Source organism: Thalassophryne amazonica, chromosome 16 (assembly GCF_902500255.1).
Source record: "Thalassophryne amazonica chromosome 16, fThaAma1.1, whole genome shotgun sequence".
Taxonomy (NCBI): Eukaryota; Metazoa; Chordata; class Actinopteri; order Batrachoidiformes; family Batrachoididae; genus Thalassophryne; species Thalassophryne amazonica.
In genome coordinates, this window is record NC_047118.1 from 91,305,772 (window position 1) to 91,332,793 (window position 27,022).

The 27,022-nt window shown below is 40.9% G+C and overlaps 1 protein-coding gene across 1 annotated transcript in view; it reads left to right on the top strand.

Moving 5' to 3' along the window:
* LOC117528785 (serine/threonine-protein kinase SMG1-like) overlaps nucleotides 1-27,022 on the top strand; it is a 163,229-nt gene that overhangs the window by 62,961 nt on the left and 73,246 nt on the right. Inside the window, exons 5-7 of the mRNA XM_034191410.1 lie at nucleotides 17,048-17,106; nucleotides 22,420-22,633; nucleotides 24,760-24,885. Coding sequence (XP_034047301.1) covers nucleotides 17,048-17,106; nucleotides 22,420-22,633; nucleotides 24,760-24,885 — 399 coding nt within the window. The remainder of the gene's footprint in view (nucleotides 1-17,047; nucleotides 17,107-22,419; nucleotides 22,634-24,759; nucleotides 24,886-27,022) is intronic.

Here is a 27,022-nt window from a genome sequence, read left to right on the forward strand (position 1 = left end):
GTGTGTGTGTGTGTGTGTGTGTATGTGTGTGTGTACGTGTGTGTGTACGTGTGTGTGTGTGTGTGTGTGTGTGTGTACGTGTGTGTGTATGTATGTGTGTGTGTGTGTGGTGTGTGTGTGTGTGTGTGTGTGTGTGTGTGTGTGTGTGTGTGTGTGTGTATGTGTATATCACACACACCCAGTGAGGAAAATAAGTATTTGAACACCCTGCGATTTTGCAAGTTCTCCCACTTAGAAATCATGGAGGGGTCAGAAATTTTCATCTTAGGTGCATGTCCACTGTGAGAGACATAATCTTAAAAAAAAAAAAAAAACTGGAAATCACAATGTATGATTTTTTTTTTTTTTTTTTTTTTTTATAATTTATGTTACTGCTACAACCTACCAACCAGCAAGAATTCTGACACAGACCTGTTAATGTTTCTTTAAGAAGCCCTCTTATTCTGCACTCTTTACCTGTATTAATTGCACCTGTTTGAAGTTGTTACCTGTATAAAAGACACCTGTTCACACACTCAATCAATCACACTCCAACCTGTCCACCATAGCCAAGACCAAAGAGCTGTCTAAGGACACCAGGGACAAAACTGTAGACCTGCACAAGGCTGGGATGGACTACAGGACAACAGGCAAGCAGCTTGGTAGAAGACAACAACTGTTATGATTATTTATTAGAAAGTTGAAGGAACACAAGATGACTATCAATCTCCCTCGGTCTGGGATTCCATGCAAGATCTCACTTTGTGGGGTAAGGATGATTCTGAGAAAGCTCAGAACTACACAGGAGGACCTGGTCAATGACCTGAAGAGAGCTGGGACCACAGTCACAAAGATTAGTAACACATGATGCTGTCATGGTTTAAAATCCTGCAGGGCAGCAAGGTCCCCCTGCTCAAGCCAGCACATGTCCAGGCCCGTTTGAAGTTCACCAGTGACCATCTGGATGATCCAGAGGAGGCATGGGAGAAGTTCATATGGTCAGATGAGACCAGAATAGAGCTTTTTGGAATCATCTCCACTTACCATGTTTAGAGGATGAGAACAACCCCAAGAAAACCATCCCAACCGTGAAGCATGGGGGTGGAAACATCATACTCTGGGGTGCTCTTCTGCAAAGGGGACAGGACGACTGCACCGTATTGAAGGGAGGATGGATGGGGTCATGTATTGTGAGATTTTGGCAAACAACCTCCTTCCCTCAGTAAGAGCATTGAAGATGGGTCATGGCTGGGTCTTCCAGCATGACAATGACCCCAAACACACAGCCAGGACAACTAAGGAGGGGCTCCGTAAGAAGCATTTCAAGGTCCTGGAGTGGCCTGGCCAGTCTCCAGACCTGAACTCAATAGAAGATCTTTGGAGGGAGCTGAAACTCCAAACCTGAAAGATCTAGAGAAGATCTGTATGGAGGAGTGGACCAAAATCCCTGCTGCAGTGTGTGAATACCTGGTGAAAAACTACAGGAAACGTTTGACCTCTGTAACTGCAAACAAAGGCTACTGTACCAAATATTAACATTGATTTTCACAGGTGTTCAAATACTTATTTGCAGCAGTAACATACAAATAAATTATTAAAAAATCATACATTGTGATTTCCGGATTTTTTATTTTTTTTTTTAGATTATGTCTCTCACAGTGACCAAAATCCCTGCTGCAGTGTGTGAAAACCTAGTGAAAAACTACAGGAAATGACCTCTGTAATGGAATTGTTAAGCTCTGTTTTTCTAGGGGGTCAAATACTTATTTTATGCAATAAAATGCAAATTAATTATTTAAAAATCATAGTGTGATTTACTGGATTTTTTTATTTTTTTTTGATTCCGTCTCTGTTGAAGTGAACCTCCGTTAAAAATTACAGACCTCTCCATTCTTTGTAGGTGGGAAAACCTGCAAAACTAACGGGGTCAAATACTTATTTGCAGCACTAACATACAAATAAATTATTAAAAAAAATCATACATTGTGATTTCCGGATTTTTTTTTTTTTTTAAGATTATGTCTCTGACAGTGGACATGCACCTAAGATGAAAATTTCAGACCCCTCCATGATTTCTAAGTGGGAGAACTTGCAAAACCGCAGGGTGTTCAAATACTTATTTTCCTCACTATATTTTAGGGGTGCAACGGTTCAGTTCGCCCGCAGTCCGGTTCGTACCTTGGTTTTTGGGTCTCGGTTTCGGTATGCATTTTTCCTAAAAAAAAAAAAAAAAAAAAAAAAAAAAAAAAAAATTTCTCTCTTAACTCCCTTTATTTTGCAAAAATAAATACAACTTTTTGTATCCCACAAGTTCCAGTAGGCTATGACTGTGGTAAAACATGTACTGTATAAAGTGTAAGTTAAACATAAAATTTCAAGTGTGAAATTTCCTCTCCGCCTTCACTACTTTTACACTGGTATAACATTCAAGTAGGCTATGACTGTTGTACATAACAAAACATGTACTGCATAATGTAAACATAAAAAAAAAACCTGAAAAAACTCCCCCCACCAAAAAAAGTTATTTAAAGTTGAGCTTTTGTAGTCTCCGAAAAAAGCTGTAGCTTTATTTGGTAAAAATAAAAAAAGACTGAACCATTTACAAATTAAAGCGTTCACTCAGATCATTTGTGCTAAAAAGCTAAGCTAATGTTAACCGATCATTAAACCTTCACAGCAGCGCAGAAACGTCACGTTTTACTTTTTTTTTTTTTTTTTTTTATTCTCACCTCGATAAAGCTGCAGAACTGAACTCTGTAGGTCAAACTGGGACTTCACATATATCCATAAAGTCGGAGATTTTTGGACTGAGTGGGTTTGCTCCATCACCCCGGCTGCCTGCCTCGCTCTGTCCAGGGATGATGCCTGAAGGCTGGCTTCTCCGTGCGGGTCGGCCCGCTGTCGCGTTTCAGTCGATATCCCACCAAGTCGTCAGTCCTCCCTCGGTTGGCGTCACTCTGAAAAGTAGCTGGAAAAAAGCTTCTCCCAGCAGGGTGATGGGAGAATCGTTCTGCTGTTTTTTAAAGCTTTTTTTGTGGTTCAGGCGACGCAAATTCAAGATGATCACTGAACTTTTTTCAGGTTGTGGAAACAGCCAGAGTGTGACGTAGCAATCCCCCGCCCGCCCGCTTCCGAAGCAAAGCGTTTGACATCACGACGCGTTGGGAAGCGTTGCCGATGCGTGGAAAGTGTGCGGTGTCAAAGGCCCTTAAATTTGTGTCAATGGCAAGACCGAAAAATTGCGTTTCATAACGGCGTATTGAACTGTGCATAGTGAACTGTATGGTTCAGTTTTAAACCGAGAACCATTGAACCCCTAATATATATATGCACACCCTGTTTGAGCAGTGGAACTTCTGCAAATATTTGTCTCAGGTGAGAGAGTAATCTTGCAAATAATTTGTGACGTTAGTGCACCACTGTTTATTGGATAACGTTAGCGTAGCCTTAGCTGCACAATCAATGGGTCTGACGATTTACCCAGACTGACTGCAAATATGAGTAAATTAAGTACTTTTATTCATTTTTTGGCGATTTCTTGTAGTATTTTGGGAATGCACTCCTTCTCAAAATGTGCCCCTGTGAAGAAATCAAGCACACCCTGTCAACATCATCGTCTTCTATGGCATTTAACAGCAGCTGGCATCCTTATTGTTGCGTTGCTGCAACCTTCTGCATCAGTCTATTATTGCAGTACTAAATCCTCTCCATGAGTCCTGTGTCTTTGAAGTATTTAAAAAGCCAACAATTCCTCCTCTCACTTGACCCTATGTGTAAAATATTTCCAACACAAACTTCTTTCAGGCCTGTTCTTCTAAATTCTGAGAGAAGCACATACCTTTCCCTGAAATATCTACAACCCCAATTCCAATGAAGTTGGCACGTTGTGTAAAATTTAAATAAAAACAGAATACAGTGATTTGCAAATTCTCTTCAACCTACAACCCCTGGCAATAATTATGGAATCACCGGCCTCGGAGAATGTTCATTCAGTTGTTTAATTTTGTAGAAAAAAAGCAGATCACAGACATGACACAAAACTAAAGTCATTTGAAATGGCAACTTTCTGGCTTTAAGAAACACTATAAGAAATCAGGAAAAAAAATTGTGGCAGTCAGTAACGGTTAATTTTTTAGACCAAGCAGAGGGAAAAAAATATGGAATCACTCAATTCTGAGGAATAAATTATGGAATCATCCTGTAAATTTTCATCCCCAAAACTAACACCTGCATCAAATCAGATCTGCTCATTAGTCTGCATCTAAAAAGGAGTGATCACACCTTGGAGAGCTGTTGCACCAAGTGGACTGACATGAATCATGGCTCCAACACGAGAGATGTCAGTTGAAACAAAGGAGAGGATTATCAAACTCTTAAGAGGGTAAATCATCATGCAATGTTGCAAAAGATGTTGGTTGTTCACAGTCAGCTGTGTCTAAACTCTGGACCAAATACAAACATGGCAAGGTTGTTAAAGGCAAACATACTGGTAGACCAAGGAAGACATCAAAGCGTCAAGACAGAACTTAAAGCAATATGTCTCAAAAATCGAAAATGCACAACAAAACAAATGAGGAACAAATGGGAGGAAACTGGAGTCAACGTCTGTGACCGAACTGTAAGAAACCGCCTAAAGGAAATGGGATTTACATACAGAAAAGCTAAACGAAAGCCATCATTAACACCTAAACAGAAAAAAACAAGGTTACAATGGGCTAAGGAAAAGCAATCGTGGACTGTGGATGACTGGATGAAAGTCATATTCAGTGATGAATCTGGAATCTGCATTGGGCAAGGTGATGATGCTGGAACTTTTGTTTGGTGCCGTTCCAATGAGATTTATAAAGATGACTGCCTGAAGAGAACATGTAAATTTCCACAGTCATTGATGATATGGGGCTGCATGTCAGGTAAAGGCACTGGGGAGATGGCTGTCATTACATCATCAATAAATGCACAAGTTTACGTTGATATTTTGGATACTTTTCTTATCCCATTAATTGAAAGGATGTTTGGGGATGATGAAATCATTTTTCAAGATGATAATGCATCTTGCCATAGAGCAAAAACTGTGAAAACATTCCTTGCAAAAAGACACATAGAGTCAATGTCATGGCCTGCAAATAGTCCGGATCTTAATCCAATTGAAAATCTTTGGTGGAAGTTGAAGAAAATGGTCCATGACAATGCTCCAACCTGCAAAGCTGATCTGGCAACAGCAATCAGAGAAAGTTGGAGCCAGATTGATGAAGAGTACCGTTTGTCACTCATTAAGTCCATGCCTCAGAGACTGCAAGCTGTTATAAAAGCCAGAGGTGGTGCAACAAAATACTAGTGATGTGTTGGAGCGTTCTTTTGTTTTTCATGATTCCATAATTTATTCCTCAGAATTGAGTGAGTCCATATTTTTTTCCTCTGCTTGGTCTAAAAAAGTAACCGTTACTGACTGCCACCATTATTTTTCTTGATTTCTTATAGTGTTTCTTAAAGCCAGAAAGTTGCCATTTGAAATGACTTTAGTTTTGTGTCATGTCTGTGATCTGCTTTTTTTCTACAAAATTAAACTGAACATCCTCTGAGGCCGGTGATTCCATCATTTTTGCCAGGGGTTGTATATTCAATTGAATACACCACAAAGACAAGATATTTAATGTTCAAACTGATAAACTTTATTGTTTTTGTGCAAATATTTGCTCATTTTGAAATGGATCACAGCAGTGGTGGCAACAGTTCTGATAATCCGATAACCAATAATTATCGAAGATAATGTTTTCATTATCGGATTATCTTTTTAGGTAACTTTAAAAGCCATTATCGGATTAATTATCTTGCAATAAATTTTTGTCCGATAATTTTTAGACTGATAACGTGGTAAATAAAGCTGAACAGCTACAAATATTTATAAAATTTAAAATCGGTTGAGCACCTACCTGTTAAATGTTTTGTAGCTGATGTGTAGTTCTACCCTCTGCAAAACAGAGAAGAGCTGCTTTAAGAAGAAACCGCTCTGTCCTCTGCAGGAAAAGGAGAACTGTGTGGAATTTAATAAACGCAAACAGAATTTCAGACATATATATTAGTCTGGAACAAAGAGGACAAACAGTGTTGTAAAGAACAATAATCAAGACGTTAAAGAGCAAACTTCACTTTCCCCCAGAACGTCATGATCAGGAAGTGATTGTAGCTCACAGCAGCTCCCATTGAAAATAACGGAGAGACAGACTGTGATTCTCACGTGTTTACATAAAACAAACACAATAACAACGTCTATAAACCCAGAGAATATATTCACCAGAGTTTTAGGCACAATATAAAATAGTTTTATTTTGCGATGTTAATGGTGTTGTCTGTGTGCAGCGGTTAAAGTGCAGCGTGATCAGAGCATCTCAGTGTTACTGAGATCTCGCAGCGCGGCGACCTCTCCAAGGTTTTGTGGGATTTGAAACATCAATAGGGTGAATAGCCAACATATATGTGTCAAGACAATGTTGAGTGCACGTTTTACAATATAATCAAACGTGTGCACAACATCATAAAACATGCGCACAATATAATAAAATGAGTGCACATTCTCTCCACATGCAAAACATTTTGCGATGACACTTCCAGGGCTCTGTAAAAATGCCTGTTTTTACGAATATTTTACAAAAGCACATTTATCTGTAAACACCAACACACGACACACGTCACGTGTTGGTTTACATAATGAATGACTGAACCAATCAGTGTTTAGTAGAGGCACATTTTATCCAGAATCCTTTGCGATCTGTCTGTTTTTTACAAAACTTCAGAATTAGTGCATTATTCAACATTAAAGGATATGTTATATTTTAACTTTGTACAAATGACAGAATTGACATTAATGGAGTTATTCTGTCAGTGTTAATGTTATTTATAAATCAAAACCATAAGTCAGCATGACTTTATTTTTCAAGACCTCGGCCTGATGGCAGTGTTGTGATTGGCTGAGTTTTGTGGCTCCTCTCAGCTTGCTTCTGTGCTGTAAGTTGTGTAGTAAACAAGACCTTCCAGCAGGGGGCAAGATGTTCAAACATAAAGTGCTGACTCATTGTTTGGGTCTGTTGTCGCCTTTGATGCTTCCAAAACCGATTGTGGTGTTAAAACTCAAAATCAGCTTGTTAATAGTTGCAAGTGTATAGGAGACAATACTGGAATTTATCGGTTATCTGTAACTTCCGATACATTTTTGGGTGGTTCATCATTTTATCTTTATCGAAGATAACTTTTCAGTTATCTGATTATCTGTTAACGAAGTTAATTTTTTTTGGTTATCTGTGCCCACCACTGGATCACAGCAGCTAGAACCTTTGCAGTCTCCACAAGCAAATGTAGACTCGAGGCCACGCCTGTGACAAGTACACTTCAAAGTACTGCACCCGGTTTTACAGTTACAGTGACTAATTTCCTGGAGGCGTTCAGGAGCTGGAGGCAGGTCTGTTTGTACTGGAATGAACTTGCCATTCTTTTCCTTCCACCCGTATTCAGTGGTATTTAGGCTTCTCCTTCCATTCACGTATTTGATGGAAGACACATAGTGAGTGGTACCTGACACCTTTAATTTGCTGGCATCTAATTTTGTTGAGGCTGTCATTTTTTTTTTCCTCCATTACAGGGACACAGTTGCCTTCTCACCAGCTTCAGTGATTCAATCCTGTTCAGGATCTGGACCAGTCAGAATGATTTCTGCATGTTTCCTGATCTCAGAATCATTTAGCAGCATAATTAGCTAATTATCCAAAAGGGCGCCCGATTCCAGTTTGTAGTATTTCAACACTACAGGTGAATTTGGACAGCATGTCCGTCCTGTTGATGACAGATACAACGTTTCCAGTTGTGTGACTGGTTCCTTTGATGTTCATACCTAATTCACATAAATTAACATATTTTGGGCCCTTCCACCCCTAATAGGGGAGGTGTTGGGCTTGAGTCCAGAAGATTATGGGTTCAAATCCCCACCTGACTGGAAAATCACTAAGGGCCTTTGGGCAAGGCCTTTAATCCCCTGTTGCTCCCGGTGTGTAGTGAGCGCCTGTATGGCAGCACCCTGACATCGGGGTGAGTGTGAGGCATTATTGTAAAGCACTTTGAGCATCTGATGCAGATGGAAAAGCGCTATATAAATGCTGTTCATTTAACATTTAATATTCTGTTTGTTTGTTTATTTATTTATTTTTGGCCAACCTGTCCACCTTCTCCTTTGATGAGGTACCTCTGTGCACTGGAACCCACATCAGTGTTATCTCCACCCCTTTCCTTGCCCCATCCCTATTCGTCAAAAGAATGTCGTAAATGAGGTAGGGATGCACCGGTCCAAAATTTTTCACTTCCGATCCGATACCAGAGCTCTGTTTGCTTTAATATTATCATTATTGTTGATTTTATATGAGGATTTTCTTAAAAAGGAGACCTGAAAGTTCAGCTACAATTTGCCAGAAGGTGAATCTAAGATGAAAGACTAGATTTGATGTTTTGGTGAAAGAATGAAGTACTTTTATTTTTCATAGACTTTTATAGCCTTATTTTTATAGACTTTAAGAGAAAAGATGACACTCTGTCTGTCTGTCTCCTTCTCAATTTTTAATTTCAGTGGAGCTTTATTGATATGGGAGACATATGTTCACATTGTCAAAGCAGGTGTTAGAGTAAATATTAAGTCCCCTGTCTGTCTTGCTCTCTCTCTCTCACTTGCTTTCACTCTCCCTCCATCTCTCTTTCTCTCTCTCTCGCTGTGTTTGTGCTAGGGATGGGTATTGATAAGATTTTATCTATCAATGCTATGATCAATTCTGCTTATCTATCCGATTCCTTATCGATACCTCTTGTGAGTTTTGTACTAAAAGTAGACTTTACAGATTTTCTGTGTATTTTATTGTCTTAAAGTAAATAAATATGAAATGGTCACTGGATCCTTGATCTCTGGACATAAATAAACAAAATCTGTAGTTTTTGTCAAAAGCATTTCCTTTCAGACATTTTGGCATGAATGTCTCGCCGTACCTATGGGCTGAGATCAGCCGGCTGCTGCATGTCAGTGCAGCCGGCTGTCTCGTTTTGGGAGGAAAAAAACGTTTTGATCGATTGCAGTTTGTTTGTATTCCAACATTTGGAAAGAGGTGTCATTTGATTTAAACGGCGTTTCACTTTGAAGTTATTAATTCCAACTGGATTCTATCATTCTAACTTGACTCGGCAGAGAGCCGCATAGCATTTGGAGCTGTGTGAACAGAACGGAGGACGAGTCTCGATTCTTTCTCCCAAAAAGACAGGAGTCCCAGTTAGTGATTTTAATCTGCACAAAACTGACTCATGATTGCCATATTCAGGGATGAAAGTGGCAAAAAACAAAAAAGCTGAAACCCAAAATTACCCCCGAACACCACCTGCATGAAAATGTTTTAATTCTAGAAGCTCTGAAATGCAATCTGGGACTATTCCAGACAATAAACTGGAGTGAGTGCAGCATCCATTTAGTGAGGAAAAAACAAAACAACTTTCCTTATTCAAATTCATTCCAGTAGTATTCTGCTCTTACTAGGATGCAGCAGTTTTCTAGTTTGGCAGAAAGTTCTGGAGGAAATCAGTGACTACGTTTACATGCCGTTAATATTCGGGTTAAAGTCAATATTCCGGTTTCTGAATCATTAGGAATAACCCGTTTACATACTTAAGCAGACAGTTACTCCTGTATACATGGTCACTGGTATCATTTGGAATATCCCCCTCTAAACAGCGACGCACGTCGTCCACCGGTGCTTGATTTGATCTGGCGTTCGTGTAAATCCTGCTTCGTGTAAAACCCCTCACTACACACTTTTCTCAAACAGCCATTAACATTTTCTCCTTTTTCTCTCCTGCGGGCTGCCTCCACATCAAAACAGCGAGCGTCTCTGGACCTGTTGCCAGATGTGTCGCAGCTACGCACAGAAGAGGGTGCGGTGTGAGTGGTCCGTTGCGGTGTTTACCGAGCCGCAGGTGGTAAGTGCATCGGAGGCAGAGCAATCGCGGTGATATGCCGACCGGTGCTGCGACCGGCCTGCCTGATAAGGACGCAGAACACAATGCGCTGTTTACATCTTCTTCTGTGGTGTCCGGTGGGTTGCACGCGCCGCATACAAGTAGTTGCTGTACTCAAAAGACCAAGATTCCTTGCGGATAGGACATGTGCAGGACACAAACTAATGTTCCTTTCTATGGGGATATCCCGATGCACGTTTATATGACCTGATATTCGGGTTAGAAAAGGAGTAACCCAGGGGTCTTATTTGGGATTTTAAAAACCGGAATATGAGCATATTCGGGTTTTTGCGGGCGTTTACATGGCTGTGCACAACCGGGTTATTGCCAATATTCCGGTTATGAAAGGGTTATTGGCTGCATGTAAACATGGTTTGAAAATATGGTTTGACTGAAACAAACTGTCATTAAACTTAAATAAGACAGGGATGAAGTGGAGGTTTAAGAGTCAAGAGGAAACACTTATTTATTTCTATATTTGTTTATGTTCATTGTTAGTTGGTTTTATATTTTCTGTTGTGTTTTTAATCAGGTTCTTTTTGTCTCTTTCTCTAAAATTGTATTTATTGTAGGATTATTAGTTATTATGAGTTATTATTACTATTTTTGTTGTTGCTATTGTTATTAATATATAAACAAAAATAACTTTAAAAATATTTCAATTTGTAATACGTTTGACTCTTTTACGACAACAAACCCTGACCCATTAATTATGATACAGAAAACATGCACACAGTCATTTTGACAGCTGCAACAGCTTAATGCTAACTTTAACATTACAAACGCCATAGACATGCTAACGCGTTAGCATCGGTCCCGTTTTTAAGTTATAGAATACATCTATCAACTGTTTCAGAAGACCATAACAGGTCGGTTTAACATAGAAAAGGTAAATATTACTCAGACATATGCTCTTTAGAGTTTTAGCAGGAAAAAATGAAGATAAAGCGAAATAAAGCAATGACTCAATGAAGTAATAGATAATTGATCTGCGAATCACTGCTTCGATGGGTTCAAGGTTCAAAGCAAAGCCGTGCTGCAGAAACGTTGATTACAGACCCGCTGCAGGGTCTGAAATTAATGTAGAGAAATGATCATTTTTCTGACAACACCCCCCAAAACAACGGCCACTCGGACTGATAAGGGAATCGTTAAGCAAAAAGGTTATTGATGTCGGTGGATCGAATCACTTTTTAACGATACCCAAAAGGAACCGGTTCTCGATACCCATCCCTAGTTTGTGCTGTGCAAACTTTGAGCTTTTGAAAACACGAATGCTTTCAACTGTAAAATTAGTGTATCATCAACGCTCACGCGCAGGATAATGGAAATTTTTTCCCTTTCAGCGGACAGAATCTCTCTTCAGCTCCTCCTCAGCTGCACGCTGAACTGGCTTTTCATAGCATTTTACAGCCTCGGGACAGTGAAGCGGCTATTTTTTTAGCACACATTTTCAGCAAAATTCAGTTAATTTTTCAGAAAATCAGTGCTCGACGAACAGACATTTTGAATCCGAGAGACGGGCAGAAATTCGCCGCTAACTGCAGCTAGAACGCTGCGGGAGAGAGCTCTCTCAAACAGCCCGGGTTCAAAAACCTCCCCTCCTCCTGCTGGACAGCAAATGAAGCAGAGAGCAAACAACAGCAGTTGAGAGGATTCACAGTGGCTCTTCTCTGGTATTGGAAAATGTCGTGGGTTGGATCGGTATTTTCCGATACGTGAAGTACATCGGTATCGGCGCCTGATACCAATCCAGGATCGGATTGGTCTCATCCCTAAAATGAGGTTGTGCTGACTTCTGGATGAAACTGTCCCAATACTATTGTAGTATAGTATTGGGACAGGTTCATCCAGAGCTGATACTGAGTCAATTCAGTGTGCATTGTTTGCACTGTATTTTATTAAATGTCTTTAAGTAATATCACTGTGTTTGTGTCTCGGGGGTGGGGGGGGGGGGGGGTGGTCTCCATGAAAATTCAGTAAGGTATATCTTATATATTATATTCCAATTCTAAGGTTGAACTATGCTAGTATATAAAGGTATATCTAAAAAGGAAGAGTGAAATAGGAGAGTAGAAAAGAGTAGAGTAGAGCCACTTAGGTGCCTGGTCTTGAGAACCAGGGATGTCCATGTCATAGTAGGTGCGCAGTATGTTATCCTGCTTTTTTCCCTTTGCCAAGCTTTCTGAACCACTGAATCAACTTGAAGCAATTGGGTCATTCCATGTCAGTTCAACGAGGGCCTCATGCACTTTGTCTCAGATTTTCATCACATTTTAATCAAATATTCCCAGACTATTCAGAACAACAAATCTGAAGTTTGAGGCCTGTAGGCCAAGTAGTTTCTGAGATATGGCCAATTTAGTGTTCATGGGGTCTGCCGTTTTTTTTTTTAGGCAAAAATTAATGCCGTCATTCCTGGAGCCATGTTCAAGGTAGAATATCTCAGCAAATAATGGACTTAGAGGCCTGAAATTTTCTGTGGCAGTTGTCACGGACACTCAGACTTGGACTATAGTCAAACAACAGACATTGACACTAAACTGAAGTTTATGTTTGCTCAAACTATGGAAAATATTACACTGATTAAAGCGAGCATCCATGTTTGAGACACTGAGGCATACCATTACACTCAAAGAAGCCTTTCCTTGGATGCTGAAAACACCTCTAATGACTTCTGGAATCACAGAGGACTGTTTCATCTGGACACCTTTTTTTCCTCTTTCCTGCTCCATGTGGAATGTATTTTGAACAGCTTAAGGTAACTATTTTTAATGTTTTTATAGCTTGATAAAACAGGTCCTAGCTGTAAAAGAATGTTGTATGTAAAAGTATGTTGATTTAATGTCTTGTTAATGGATCACATGAGCTCCACTGCGTGTGCGCACTGAGGCATTGAGGCAGAGACTCATCATCACACTTCAAATGAGCATTTAGGCAGAACGCCAGCTCACAAAAGAGTGATTTTTCAGGTAATAATGGACAAACACAAAGTTAAAATTTGGGTAACTGCGTAAAAGTGGATGTGTGTTTAAAGCCATGGAGGATAATAACTCCAGTGAAGCCACTAAAAGCAGAGTAGAAGCTGTGCGGCAACACAGGAGGAGAGCGTGCAAAAGACCGATTTTGAAGACATAACACAAAGTTAAAAGTTGTATCACGGTGACTTGTAAGCTGTGGAAGAAATATATATATATATATATACTTATAAGGTTTTGAATAATCAGGTCCCATCTTATCTTAGGGACCTCATAGTACCATATCACCCTAACAGAGCGCTTCGCTCTGACTGCAGGCTTACTTGTAGTTCATAGGGTTTGTAAGAGTAGAATGGGAGGCAGAGCCTTCAGCTTTCAGGCTCCTCTCCTGTGGAACCAGCTCCCAATTTGGATCAGGGAGACAGACACCCTTTCTACTTTTAAGATTAGGCTTAAAACTTTCCTTTTTGCTAAAGCTTATAGTGCTGCTATAGACTTAGACTGCTGGGGGGTTCCCATGATGCACTGAGTGTTTTTCTCTGTTTGCTCTGTATGCACCACTCTGCCAAATCACAACAAACAGTTGTCCCAAGGCGCTTTATATTGCAAGGCAAAAGCCATACAATAATTACAGAAAAACCCCAACGGTCAAAACGACCCCCTGTGAGCAAGCACTTGGCGACAGTGGGAAGGGAAAACTCCCTTTTAACAGGAAGAAACCTCCAACAGAACCAGGCTCAGGGAGGGGCAGTCTTCTGCTGGGACTGGTTGGGGCTGAGGGAGAGAACCAGGAAAAAGACATGCTGTGGAAGAGAGCAGAGATCAATCACTAATGATTAAATGCAGAGTGGTGCATACAGAGCAAAAAGAAAAAAACACTCAGTGCATCATGGGAACCCCCCAGCAGTCTAAGTCTATAGCAGCATAACTAAGGGATGGTTCAGGGTCACCTGATCCAGCCCTAACTATAAGCCTTAGCAAAAAGGAAAGTTTTAAGCCTAATCTTAAAAGTAGAGAGGGTATCTGTCTCCCTGATCTGAATTGGGAGCTGGTTCCACAGGAGAGGAGCCTGAAAGCTGAAGGCTCTGCCTCCCATTCTACTCTTACAAACCCTAGGAACTACAAGTAAGCCTGCAGTCTGAGAGTGAAGCGCTCTATTGGGGTGATATGGTACTAAGAGGTCTCTAAGATAGGATGGGACCTGATTATTCAAAACCTTATAAGTAAGAAGAAGAATTTTAAATTCTATTCTAGAATTAACAGGAAGCCAATGAAGAGAAGCCAGTATGGGTGAGATATGCTCTCTCCTTCTAGTCCCCGTCAGTACTCTAGCTGCAGCATTTTGAATTAACTGAATGCTTTTCAGGGAACTTTTAGGACAACCTGATAATGAATTACAATAGTCCAGCCTAGAGGAAATAAATGCATGAATTAGTTTTTCAGCACCACTCTGAGACAAGACCTTTCTAATTTTAGAGCTATTGCGCAAATGCAAAAAAGCAGTCCTACATATTTGCTTAATATGCGCATTGAAGGACATATCCTGATCAAAAATGACTCCAAGATTTCTCACAGTATTACTAGAGGTCAGGGTAATGCCATCCAGAGTAAGGATCTGGTTGCACACCATGTTTCTAAGATTTGTGGGGCCAAGTACAATAACATCAGTTTTATCTGAATTTAAAAGCAGGAAATTAGGTCATCCATGTCTTCGTCTGTAAGACATTCCTGCAGTTTAACTAATTGGTGTGTGTCCTCTGGCTTCATGGATAGATAAAGCTGGGTATCATCTGCGTAACAATGAAAATTTAAGCAATGCTTTCTAATAATACTGCCTAAGGGAAGCATGTATAAAGTGAATAAAATTGGTCCTAGCACAGAACCTTGTGGAACTCCATAATTAACCTTAGTCTGTGAAGAAGATTCCCCATTTACATGAACAAATTGTAATCTATTAGACAAATATGATTCAAACCACCGCAGCGCAGTGCCTTTAATACCTATGGCATGCTCTAATCTCTGTAATAAAATTTTATGGTCAACAGTATCAAAAGCAGCACTGAGGTCTAACAGGACGAGCACAGAGATGAGTCCACTGTCTGAGGCCATAAGAAGATCATCTTGCAGATGGATATAAGCCTAGTAACCGTGGAAACCTTGGGGAATCCCCCTGGCAGATCTATGTGCAAGCATTCTGGGGTGTGCCATGAATCATATGAATGCAGTATGTGCACAAATTAGCCATAATTGGATGCTTAAATTAACCAGGAAGGAGTTTCATAAAGAAGGCCATATTTATAACATAAAGTAGATATCAATACCTTCAAAATGGAATCAGTTTGAAGAGTTTTATTTACTGCCCACATGAGCTTTTCTTCTAATAGTAGTATAGCTGGCATTAAGGAGCCAAGAAATGGAAAGGCTTCTTTGAGTGTAATGGTATGCCTCAGTGTCTCAAACATGGATGCTCGCTTTAGTCAGTGTAATATTTTCCATAGTTTGAGCATACATAAACTTCAGTTTAGTGTCAATGTTTGTTGTTTGACTATAGTCCAAGTCTGAGTGTCCATGACAACTGCCACAGAAAATTTCAGGCCTCTAAGTCCATTATTTGCTGAGATATTCTACCTTGAACATGGCTCCAGGAATGACAGCCATATTTTCTGCCTAAAAACGGCAGACCCCATGAACACTAAGTTGGCCATATCTCAGAAACTACTTGATTTGTTCTTCTGAATAGTCTGGGAATATTTGATTAAAATTTAAAGAAAATCTCAGATAAAGTGCGTGAGGCCCCTCAAATATTCATTGAATTGACATAGAATGACCCAGTTGTATTTCAAAGCATTTGATACAATTAAAAATAGACATCTACTAGCCAATCTTTAACATAGCACTTGCATGGAACAATAAGGGGCAAAGTGTCCTGAAACCATAAGGCACTGTTATGTATTTTAAATAATAAAGGTTCTATGTGCATCTTGAAATTTTTGACTTTTTCATTTATTTTGGTAATACTAGTCAACACACTTTTTCTTGCATGGAGTTTTCAAATGGTTTTGGGTAATTTGGGGGCGTTGAATCCAAATCTGGTGTTATAATTTATGTCGTGCTGTATGTCGTTATTGCAACAGGCTGGAATACATAGCACAGTATGGATTTTAGGCCGTATCGCTCTTCCCTAAGATGCATCAGTGTTACTCATATCGTCACATCCACATCATCATCTACCTTGCATGACCTTGTCCTTCTCCATCTACTGGGGACTCTGAAATGAAGGCACCAGCGTTCTGGATCTAGGGTCTAGACCTTGCTCATGTGTGTAGCAGTACAGATGCTTTAATAACTTTTTTTTGTTGCCTTTGTTGAATTGATGCCTTATTATTTCCACCCGGTAGCTTTGCCTCCATGTACTTCAGGGTTTGAGGGAACTGAGACTGAAACACTCACTCTGTGTTTCTGCTTTTTTGTTGTTGGTGACTGTGGTCCAGTTTGCTTTGAAACAAATTTGTTGTGGCAGGGTGCCAGTTTTTTTTGTCTGGAATTGAAGTTGGCCTATTGTCCAAGAAGGTGAAGTATATTGACATGTTTTTGAGGTACATGGTTTGTGTTTGAAGAAGTTAAAAATCGCCCTGATGGTTTTGGGTTTTGTTGGTTCTCTACAATAGTCTTGGTACTACTTCCACACCTGTGAGTTCTGCCTGTCTCATGAGGCTCCACTGGGTTCACCTCGACATAAAAGGAGCTCCACCAGGAGGTGGCACTTTACTCAAATTGAGCACAACCTGTTTTTAGCTTCAGTTTTTCTCAGTGTTGCTCAACTTGACAGTTGATTAGTTTTGTTGCAGTGTGCACAAGCTGCAGAGGGTACACCAGATGTTCTGTTTTTTCCAAATAGTGGGAAAGCTGTTGTTTGTCCCAGTTTGTTAGGAAGTCAGTAATTTTCTGCCTGCTTGGTTTGAGCAACAGGGATCTCAGGGTAGCTGAAGTAGTGACACCAGGACTAGGCCAGAGATGGTTCTGATACTGTCTGACTGCTGTATTTCCCCCCACAGACTGTGACCAAACAGCTGGACACCATCCTGAGCACCTTAAATGACATTTTGAATGAGAGGTAAGTTTTGTTGTCTTCTGTTCTCATGGAACTGGTCTTCTTTCTCAGCATCCAGCTGACGTTCTGAGTACAGAAAAGCTTTCACGTACAAGTTATTTGAAATGTTCTTTTTTTCAGTTTTGCACGCAGTAAGTGTTTTAGTGATTGTTCTTGACACATATAGATTGGAAACCTCCCCGTGTCCTTCTACTTGCTAACCCTCTCTGCAACTTCCTGTCAGGGCTCCACTGCACTCTTACTTCGATCATTGACTAATACGTGTGTTCAGTGGAAGCACACAGCAGCAGCTCCTAATCCCATACTCTGTGTTTGACATGTCTTTTGTTAGTAGTGGTCATGTGCTCCCCGTTATATTGAGTAACGCGTTGTTGGTAGGCCACCTGTCCTCGAGGTTGAGCATTGGTCAGAGACTGAATTACTCGCTATTGTAAAACAACATTCATTGTGGAAACTCAAACCACACCATGAAAGAGAGGTGCCAGATTCCAGAAGAGGACTGTGAGGTGGAACCAGGATGGAAATTCTGGAAATATGAGATGGTCCAGCGTGGACATCAGAGGCATGAGTGTGTGCAGTTGGATGAGAGAAACAATCGTATTGGGGAAGACGTTGGCCTCAAGGTTACAGTGTCAGGCTTGTGACCAAACTGGCCTTGGTACAGTTCCCTCCTGCATTCAGGGCTTGTCAATACTGTTGACTTGTTCTTGTTGTTGGGTACGTCTGTGGAAACTAACGGCTTTGGTGCCAAACAAACTTAAAATTGACACAATATTGAAAGCGGTCTGATGCCACGTGTTGAGTGAAGCTTAAAAAAGAAAAAGAAGCACTTGCTGCACAGTAAATTCATCCAAAGCGATTGCAAGAAGTGTAATCTATCTCAGAACGTTTATATAGAAAACTTTACATTTCGGCTCTGTCTCACGAGAGGAAAAAAAAACTCCCCTTAGCCTGATGCCACGACTCTCTGCTACTCACAAATTAAAGCTACTGTATGTACATTTTTGAACAGTGGCAACGCTATGTCCATCCAAGATGAATGATTTTAACCTTTCAAACATTTGTGACCGATGCATACATCAAATGACATTAAATGTAACACAAATTGTAAAATATAAAATTTGTATTATGCTTAACTTTTACTTAAATTGGTTCAAGTGGTGGCTTTTAGAATACATACAACCCCTGGCAATAATTATGGAATCACCGGCCTCGGAGGATGTTCATTCAGTTGTTTAATTTTGTAGAAAAAAAGCAGATCGCAGACATGATACAAAACTAAAGTCATTTCAAATGGCAACTTTCTGGCTTTAAGAAACACTATAAGAAATCAGGAAAAAAAATTGTGGCAGTAACGGTTACTTTTTTAGACCAAGCAGAGGGGAAAAAAAATATGGACTCACTCAATTCTGAGGAAAAAATTATGGAATCACCCTGTAAATTTTCATCCCCAAAACTAACACCTGCATCAAATCAGATCTGCTCGTTAGTCTGCATCTAAAAAGGAGTGATCACACCTTGGAAAGCTGTTGCACCAAGTGGACTGACATGAATCATGGCTCTAACACGAGAGATGTCAATTGAAACAAAGGAGAGGGTTATCAAACTCTTAAAAGAGGGTAAATCATCACACAATGTTGCAAAAGATGTTGGTTGTTCACAGTCAGCTGTATCTAAACTCTGGACCAAATACAAACAACATGGGAAGGTTGTTAAAGGCAAACATACTGGTAGACCAAGGAAGACATCAAAGCGTCAAGACAGAAAACTTAAAGCAATATGTCTCAAAAATCAAAAATGCACATCAAAACAAATGAGGAACGAATGGGAGGAAACTGGAGTCAACGTCTGTGACCGAACTGTAAGAAACTGCCTAATGGAAATGGGATTTACATACAGAAAAGCTAAACGAAAGCCATCATTAACACCTAAACAGAAAAAAACAAGGTTACAGTGGGCTAAGGAAAAGCAATCGTGGACTGTGGATAACTGGATGAAAGTCATATTCAGTGATGAATCTCGAATCTGCATTGGGCAAGGTGATGATGCTGGAACTTTTGTTTGGTGCTGTTCCAATGAGATTTATAAAGATGACTGCCTGAAGAGAACATGTAAATTTCAACAGTCATTGATGATATGGGGCCGCATGTCAGGTAAAGGCACTGGGGAGATGGCTGTCATTACATCATCAATAAATGCACAAGTTTACATTGATATTTTGGACACTTTTCTTATCCCATTAATTGAAAGGATGTTTGGGGATGATGAAATCATTTTTCAAGATGATAATGCATCTTGCCATAGAGCAAAAACTGTGAAAACATTCCTTGCAAGAAGACACATAGGGTCAATGTCATGGCCTGCAAATAGTCCGGATCTTAATCCAATTGAAAATCTTTGGTGGAAGTTGAAGAAAATGGTCCATGACAAGGCTCCAACCTGCAAAGCTGATCTGGCAACAGCAATCAGAGAAAGTTGGAGCCAGATTGATGAAGAGTACTGTTTGTCACTCATTAAGTCCATGCCTCAGCTGTTAGAAAAGCCAGAGGTGGTGCAACAAAATACTAGTGATGTGTTGGAGCGTTCGTTTGTTTTTCATTATTCCATAATTTTTTCCTGAGAATTGAGTGAGTCCATATTTTTTTCCCCTCTGTTTGGTCTAATAAAGTAACTTACTAACTGCCACAATTTTTTTTCCTGATTTCTTATAGTGTTTCTTAAACCCAGAAAGTTGCCATTTGAAATGACTTTAGTTTTGTGTCATGTCTGTGATCTGCTTTTTTTCTACAAAATTAAACAACTGAATGAACATCCTCCGAGGCCGGTGATTCCATCATTTTTGCCAGGGGTTGTATAAAACCATGAGAAAGCTTGTATTTCTTTTGCACCGAGGGGCCATTAGCCCAGATCACTCTTTGGAAATATGAATCACTGGTAAGATATTTTATTATTTTTTGATATTTCAATTCCAGCATCGATTATTCTTAAGAATTAAAGGTTGATTGCTATTTGAAAGGATATATGCAAAAATGGAGAAGAAAGCTCTACTTTTTTCTGGATCAGGGTCAAAACTTCTCACTTGCATTTTTACGTTATTTTATCATGATATCAGTGGCATAGAATGGTTGTGACATTATTGTTGTTCATGATACTTTCTGGAGCAGCATATTGCCCAATAACAGCATAGTGGCTTAGTGGTTAGCACTGTTGCCTCACAGCAACAAGGTCATGGATTCGATTCCCACCTGTGGCCTTTCTGTGTGGTGTTGGTGTGAGTTTCCTCCAGGTTCTCTGGTTTCCTCCCACATTTAAAGACACGCAGGTTCGGTGAATTGGAAACATTATCATTGTCCAGGTCTCTCTTGAGTCCCACTGAGATCTCGATCCCAGTGGGACTAACCTGGTTAAAAAAAAAAAATAAAAAATCACGATCAAATCAGTAGGATTTCCTACTGAAACATGGTGTACTCTAAAACCCAGAAACTGGCATACTCTCAAAAAGTTGTATCAAGTTGTATTAGTGTGTGCTTACACATGGATCCAAGCAGGTTGCATTTGTACATCCCACTGAATTGTTAATGCACATGCGCTAAACTCTACCCTGGCCATGCCGCTATTTAAATATGCTAATCCATGGAAATAGGCCCTGGAGCCGGGATTCCCCTCTGTCACATCAGACAACCTGAACATAGAAAAGAAATTATACCGCATGTGAGTTACAGATGAAAATGTTTCTTATTTAATAAAAACAGCTTCGTGTGATTAGATTAGGTTAGATAGAACTTCATTGGTCCCTTGGGAAGACTCCCTCAGGAACATTGAGCTTTGTATAGAAGCACACAGAGTAAGAAGCACAAAAATCAAAAGTGAAAAAAAGAAGCAGTTTGCAAATATAAATACACAATATAAATACCAGATGTACTGACGGCGCCTTTATAGCAATATGTGTGCAGTCAGTAGCTGAGATCACATTTGGGAAACCGGCTCTCGCTGCAAAATGCGCTGTAATGTTGGAATGTGACTGATGTCATTCATATGATTGCGTTCCACACAGCTGGCGCGCCTTGGCGCAAGGTTGACTGGCACACTCCTGACCAATCAGGCAGCTCCCACTGGAATGCCCTTGTTTTCAGGAAGCCCAGCACCGGTGTGTGCACAGACAGCCCCTGGTTCCTCGCCATATTGCGCTGTGGGCTGCCACAGCTCTGCACACAACTCCAGTAACCGTGGCCTTGGTAATCGAAATCGGTTTATGAGCCAATTATTGTCATTTGCGAGTAAATCCTCGTGTTCCCTGAATACTCGCTCATGTCAGATTGCACCATTTGTAAGGTCCTCTCACAACGCTAACACAGCCACTGTTAGTGCTGTATAACGCATCACTGTGCGCATGTTTTATATCCACCCATATAACTAAACAAGTGTGTGTTAACTGTTCATCAGTGTTTCTCTGATGACATCATCACTCTGATGACTTCATGTTTTCACACTATTAATGGTTCCCAGCATCACCTCTGTGTCTGCAGAGGAACACTAGCTGTAGAAACGTGCACACGCCAGCTAAGATGTGTGCGTGACCACACATTTCCACGGTCATTTCACTTTTGATACATCTGAACGTGGGCGTGGAGACGGACGGACACCAGCTTTGTGTGCGTATGCAGCCTTTGTACACGAGGCCTGTGGATACGAGGTTCGTGGACAGAGATGTCTGACCGTGCTGTTACCTCTCCACAAGTGTCTTCAGGGATCTGCTACTAACTAGTCTTCAGCCTGGTTTAATTTATGTTAAGCTGCAGATGTGTTGGTGAATGTGCGTTATGACAAAAATCTCATCTCAGTGTAGCTCATGTCATGTCCTGATAATGATGTAGATCACGATATAGGTGTTGTCTATAAATATAATGAATTGATAGTTTATAAGTGGAAATGCCTTAAATGGGATGTTACTGTAGCTGACTGACTTTTTTTTTTGCTATAGGCTATACTTATCAAAATTAAAATAAAAGATTGAACATTTTAAATTGTATGTAGAATCTGGGATATGTTTAATGTGCCTGAAACATGTTGCATGCTGATGGTAGATCGCATGTGTTGTGTAGAATGACTTTGTGTTTTCCTTGAGGTCTTGTGTGTGTTTGAGGTGATTGGTTGCTCTGTGGCGTAACAAAACGTGTAGTAATGTGAGTAAATGTATGCCTGCTGACAAGTTGGTGGGATGGAATGAATGAATTCCTCTGTCAGCCTTGTCAGTGTTAGTTGCATCCAGCTGTGGTAGTGTGCTGTGACGTTTGTGTGTGCTTTTGCCATCTTTAGCAGTAAGTTGCTGTGGGAGCTCCGCCAGGATGCAGCAGCCTGCCTGGGCCTGCTCTGCACGGCGGCAAACCATGAGGCCGAGCGCATCTTCAAGTGGATCTTTGTCAAGTTCAGTTCAAGTGGCCGTGATGAGGTGAAACTGCTGTACCTGATGGCAACACAGCGTGCTCTGGAGACGGCCGGCGAGAGGAAGACCTTCTCCCACTTAATGCAGGTAACCACACACACACACACACACACACACCCTTCAGTGTTCAGTGCTGGAAAGGACCAGCCACTCAGTGCCAAACGCTGTACCAACACTTTAACAGAGAGGAACTTCATTTCTGTTACTGAGAGTGAGATACTTGTCACACAGCTGTTTTTTTTTTTTTTTACAACAAGGAAAAGAGTGGTGGCACATGGTCACACTGCAGACCTCTTTGATGGGTGAAACTCACAGGAAACGATTGTTCAAAATTGCAGAAAAGTTGTGATTGAAAAAAAATTGCATGATTGTGCAGAATTCAGTTTATTTAATACTGCGTCAAATCACAGTCACGTGTCCCCTACCAAGAATTAAACTGTATACAACCCGAAAGCAAGCATCCTGACACTAGTGGTGAGGAGACACAACTTCAGTCAGGTGACTCCTTTAAACCTTTAAGATTAATGAAGAGTCTTTCTGTGCTTCTTTGTATTTTCTGTAGCAGAGCATTAGGTTACATGAGTGTGCAGCTACAGCGGGAGTCGCGGTCTCTGCGCCAGCTGCAGAGGGAGTCGCGGTCTCTGCGCCAGCTGCAGAGGGAGTCGCGGTCTCTGCGCCAGCTGCAGAGGGAGTCGCGGTCTCTGCGCCAGCTGCAGAGGGAGTCGCGGTCTCTGCGCCAGCTGCAGAGGGAGTCGCGGTCTCTGCGCCAGCTGCAGAGGGAGTCGCGGTCTCTGCGCCAGCTGCAGAGGGAGTCGCGGTCTCTGCGCCAGCTGCAGAGGGAGTCGCGGTCTCTGCGCCAGCTGCAGAGGGAGTCGCGGTCTCTGCGCCAGCTGCAGAGGAATCATCCATCCATCCATGCATGCATGTGCAGTGGTTGAGTCTTACACCAACAAAGTCATGTTAGTGGGAGTAACTTGGGTCTTTAGATCTTCTCTAATCCGCACAAGGGCCAAATTATACATACAGGTAGAAATATATACATGCATTCACTTGTATACTTTAATAAGTGGTGCTGAAGGTTCTACAGTGCTTTTTTTTTTTTTTAAAGTATGACAAGGTCGGATAGCTCCTCGTTAGTGATCATGATTGACTACAACTTGTAGTTTCTCTTTGTCAGCATAAAAAAGGATGTGTTTGACAGCACTCATTGGATGGACCAATATTCAGAACAATGGGGAAGTCCAAGGAACTAGGTGAAGATCTGAGAAGGACATGTACAAGTACATGTTAGCCGGACATGTCACTGCTTTGCCAAGGTCTGGAAGAAGACCCAAACTGTCACCCACAGGTGTGAGGAAATTTTTTTTAAGGATGTTCAGGAACAAGCCAGAAACCACCAAGGCTCAGGTCTGCCATGAAATTGAAAATGCCGAAACACCAGCGTCACTGTCCACAGTGAAGTGAGTTTTACTTCACCATGGAGTGAGAGGGTGTTGAAGAAGAAAGTAGCTTCCCCTCCACAATTGACGCCTTCAAAGCAGACTGAAATTTGCAGCTGTTCACATGGACAAGCCTTCTGGAGAAAAGGTTTGTGGTCAGATGAGACAAAGGTTGATCTATTTGGCCAGAATGACAAGAGGTATGTTTGGAGGAGTAATGGAGAGGCTTTCAAACATAAGAACACCGTACCAACTGTCAGGCATGGTGGTGGTCCCGTTATGCTCTCATTATGCTATCACTGGTACTGGTGTCACCTCAAGTCAAAAGCTAGATAGTTGAAACTTCGACACAATTGGGTGTTCAAACAAGACAGTGATCCCAAACACACATCTAAACTGGTTGGTTGTTGGATCAAGCAGGCCAACATTTAGCTTATGCAATGGCCTACCCGAAACCCCGATTTGAACCTTTATTTGATATTTGGGGGCGGGATGGGGGTGCTACCATCTCCATGTGTGAGGATTAGCTCATCTAGAATTGGGATTGGAATTAGTGGTGACACGCTGTAGTTTCAGAAGTTGTTAAATAGAATCTCTGGCATTCAGTCACTGAAACATCTTGAAAAACAGTTGGATGTGCCGGTGTGTCCATTGGCCTTACATGGTGAAGTAATTTCTGGAGGTGGTTGGGTGAAACAGACGGCCTTTCGCTGACAGGTCGTGCGTGTTTCTCTGTAAAGCCAATAATCCATTCCCGTCTTTTGTGTGTTACAGATGGTGATGAGCAACCTGCAAACCATCTTGGAGAACGTGGACACACCAGAGCTCCTTTGTCAGACTGTGAAGTGTATTCTTCAATTGGCTCGCTGCTACCCTCACATCTTCAGCACCAACTTCAGGGTGAGTGTCTGATTCGTGCTTTGCAACAAGTCTGGCAATAAATTCTGAAGAGTCTACTGTCGTGCCTCTTGGTGTATGAGGTGGCTGGGTTTGTCCTTCCAGACAGCCAGCCGTGGGGACACACCCAGCCACCTCATACACCAAGAGGCACGACAGCAGAATCGAAGCGCGGCAGCCATGTTTTTCATCAGCATTATTAACAAAACAGTTCTGGCCATGTGGGGGTTCCCCACACACGTCACAGAGATCAGTGAAAAGCCTCAAGGCTGGCAATAATGTGCACCTGCCTCACTGAAGCACTGGTGATAACTTTTGGAAAACATTTTTGGGAAACATTTGCCAGATAGGTCGTGTCAAAGCTGTGAAACCAATGGGGACATTTTTTCAGTTTATTGCAACAGTAGCAGGAGGTGTGTGTCCATTCTGATTTTTTTTTTTTTTTTTTTTTTTTTTTTTTTGCGGGGGGGCAAAATTGGAGTGTTGTTACTCAGTACTTCGGACTAAAATTAATACTACAAAGAATTTCAAAGTTCAGTGTAATTATGTCTGAGTCCTTTCAAATAACAGTGTGCAGTTGTATGTAAAACTTTGTGCCCCCCTGATGATTTCTATGATTTTCCTTTATAAATCATTGGTTGTCTGGATCAACAATTTCAGTTAAATATATCATATAGCAGACGAACACACTGATATTTGAGAAGTGAAATGACGTTTATAGGATTTACAGAAAGTGTGCATAAATTTGGGCACCCCAACAGAAAAAAATACATCAATATTTAGTAGATCCTCCTTTTGTAGAAATAACAGCCTCTAAATGCTTCCTATAGCTTCCAATGAGAGTCTGGATTCTGGTTGAAGGTATTTTGGACCATTCTTCTTTACAAAACATCTCAGGTTTGTTGGTTTCCGAGCACGGACAGCCCGCTTAAAATCACACCACAGATTTTCAATAATATTCAGGTCTGGGGACTGAGATGGTCATTCCAGAACGTTGGACTTGTTCCTCTGCATGAATGCCTTAGTAGAGTTTGAGCAGTGTTTAGGGTCGTTGTCTTGTTGAAAGATCCAGCCCCGGCACAATTTCAACTTTGTCACTGATTCATGAACATTGTTCTCAAGAATCTGCTGATGTTGATTGGAATCCATGTGACCCTCAACTTGAACAAGATTCCCAGTACCTGCACTGGCCACACGGCCCCACAGCATGATGGAACCACCTCCAAATTTTACTGTAGGTCGCAAGTGTTTTTCTTGGAATGCTGTTCTTTTTCAGCCATGCATACCGCCCCTTGTTATGTCCAAATAACTCAATTTTAGTTTCATCAGTCCACAGCACCTTATTCCAAAATGAAGCTGGCTTGTCCAAATGTGCTTTAGCATACCTCAAGCGACTGTTTGTGATGTGTTCACAGGAAAGGCTTCCTCTGCATTATAGCATCATACAGCATCTCTTTGTGCAAAGTGCGCTGTACAGTTGAACGATGCACAGAGACACTGTCTGCAGCAAGATCATGTTGTTGGTCTTTGGAGCAGGTCTGTGGGTTGACTATGACTGTTCTCACCATCCTTCACTTCAGTTTATCTGAGATTTTTCTTGGCCTGCCACTTCGGGCCTTAACTAGTACTGTGCCTGTGGTCTTCCATTTCCTCACTATGTTCCTCACAGTGGAAACTGACAGCTGAAATTTCTGAGATAGCTTTTTGTATCCTTCCCCTAAACCATGATGTTGAAAAATCTTTGTTTTCAGGTCATTTGAGAGGCTCCCATGTTGACACTCATTAGAAGAGATGCAAAGAGGGGAAACATTTGCAAATGGGTCAGTGAGCAATTTTGTGTTCCAGTAATTAGTGCTAAATGTATTCAAATCAATAAAATGACAAGGGTGCCAAAATTTATGCACCTGCCTAATTTTGCTTAAATAATTATTGCACACTTTATGTAAATCCTAGAAACTTCATTTCACTTCTCAAATATCAGTGTGTTTGAAATTTCTTATCCAGACAACCAATGATTTATTAAAGAAAATCATGGAAGTTATCAGGGGTGCCCAAACCTTTGCACAACTGTATACACAGTACAAGTCCTCTTTATCTTCATAAAATTTATAACAAAAATCTCATTCTTTGAAACAACTTG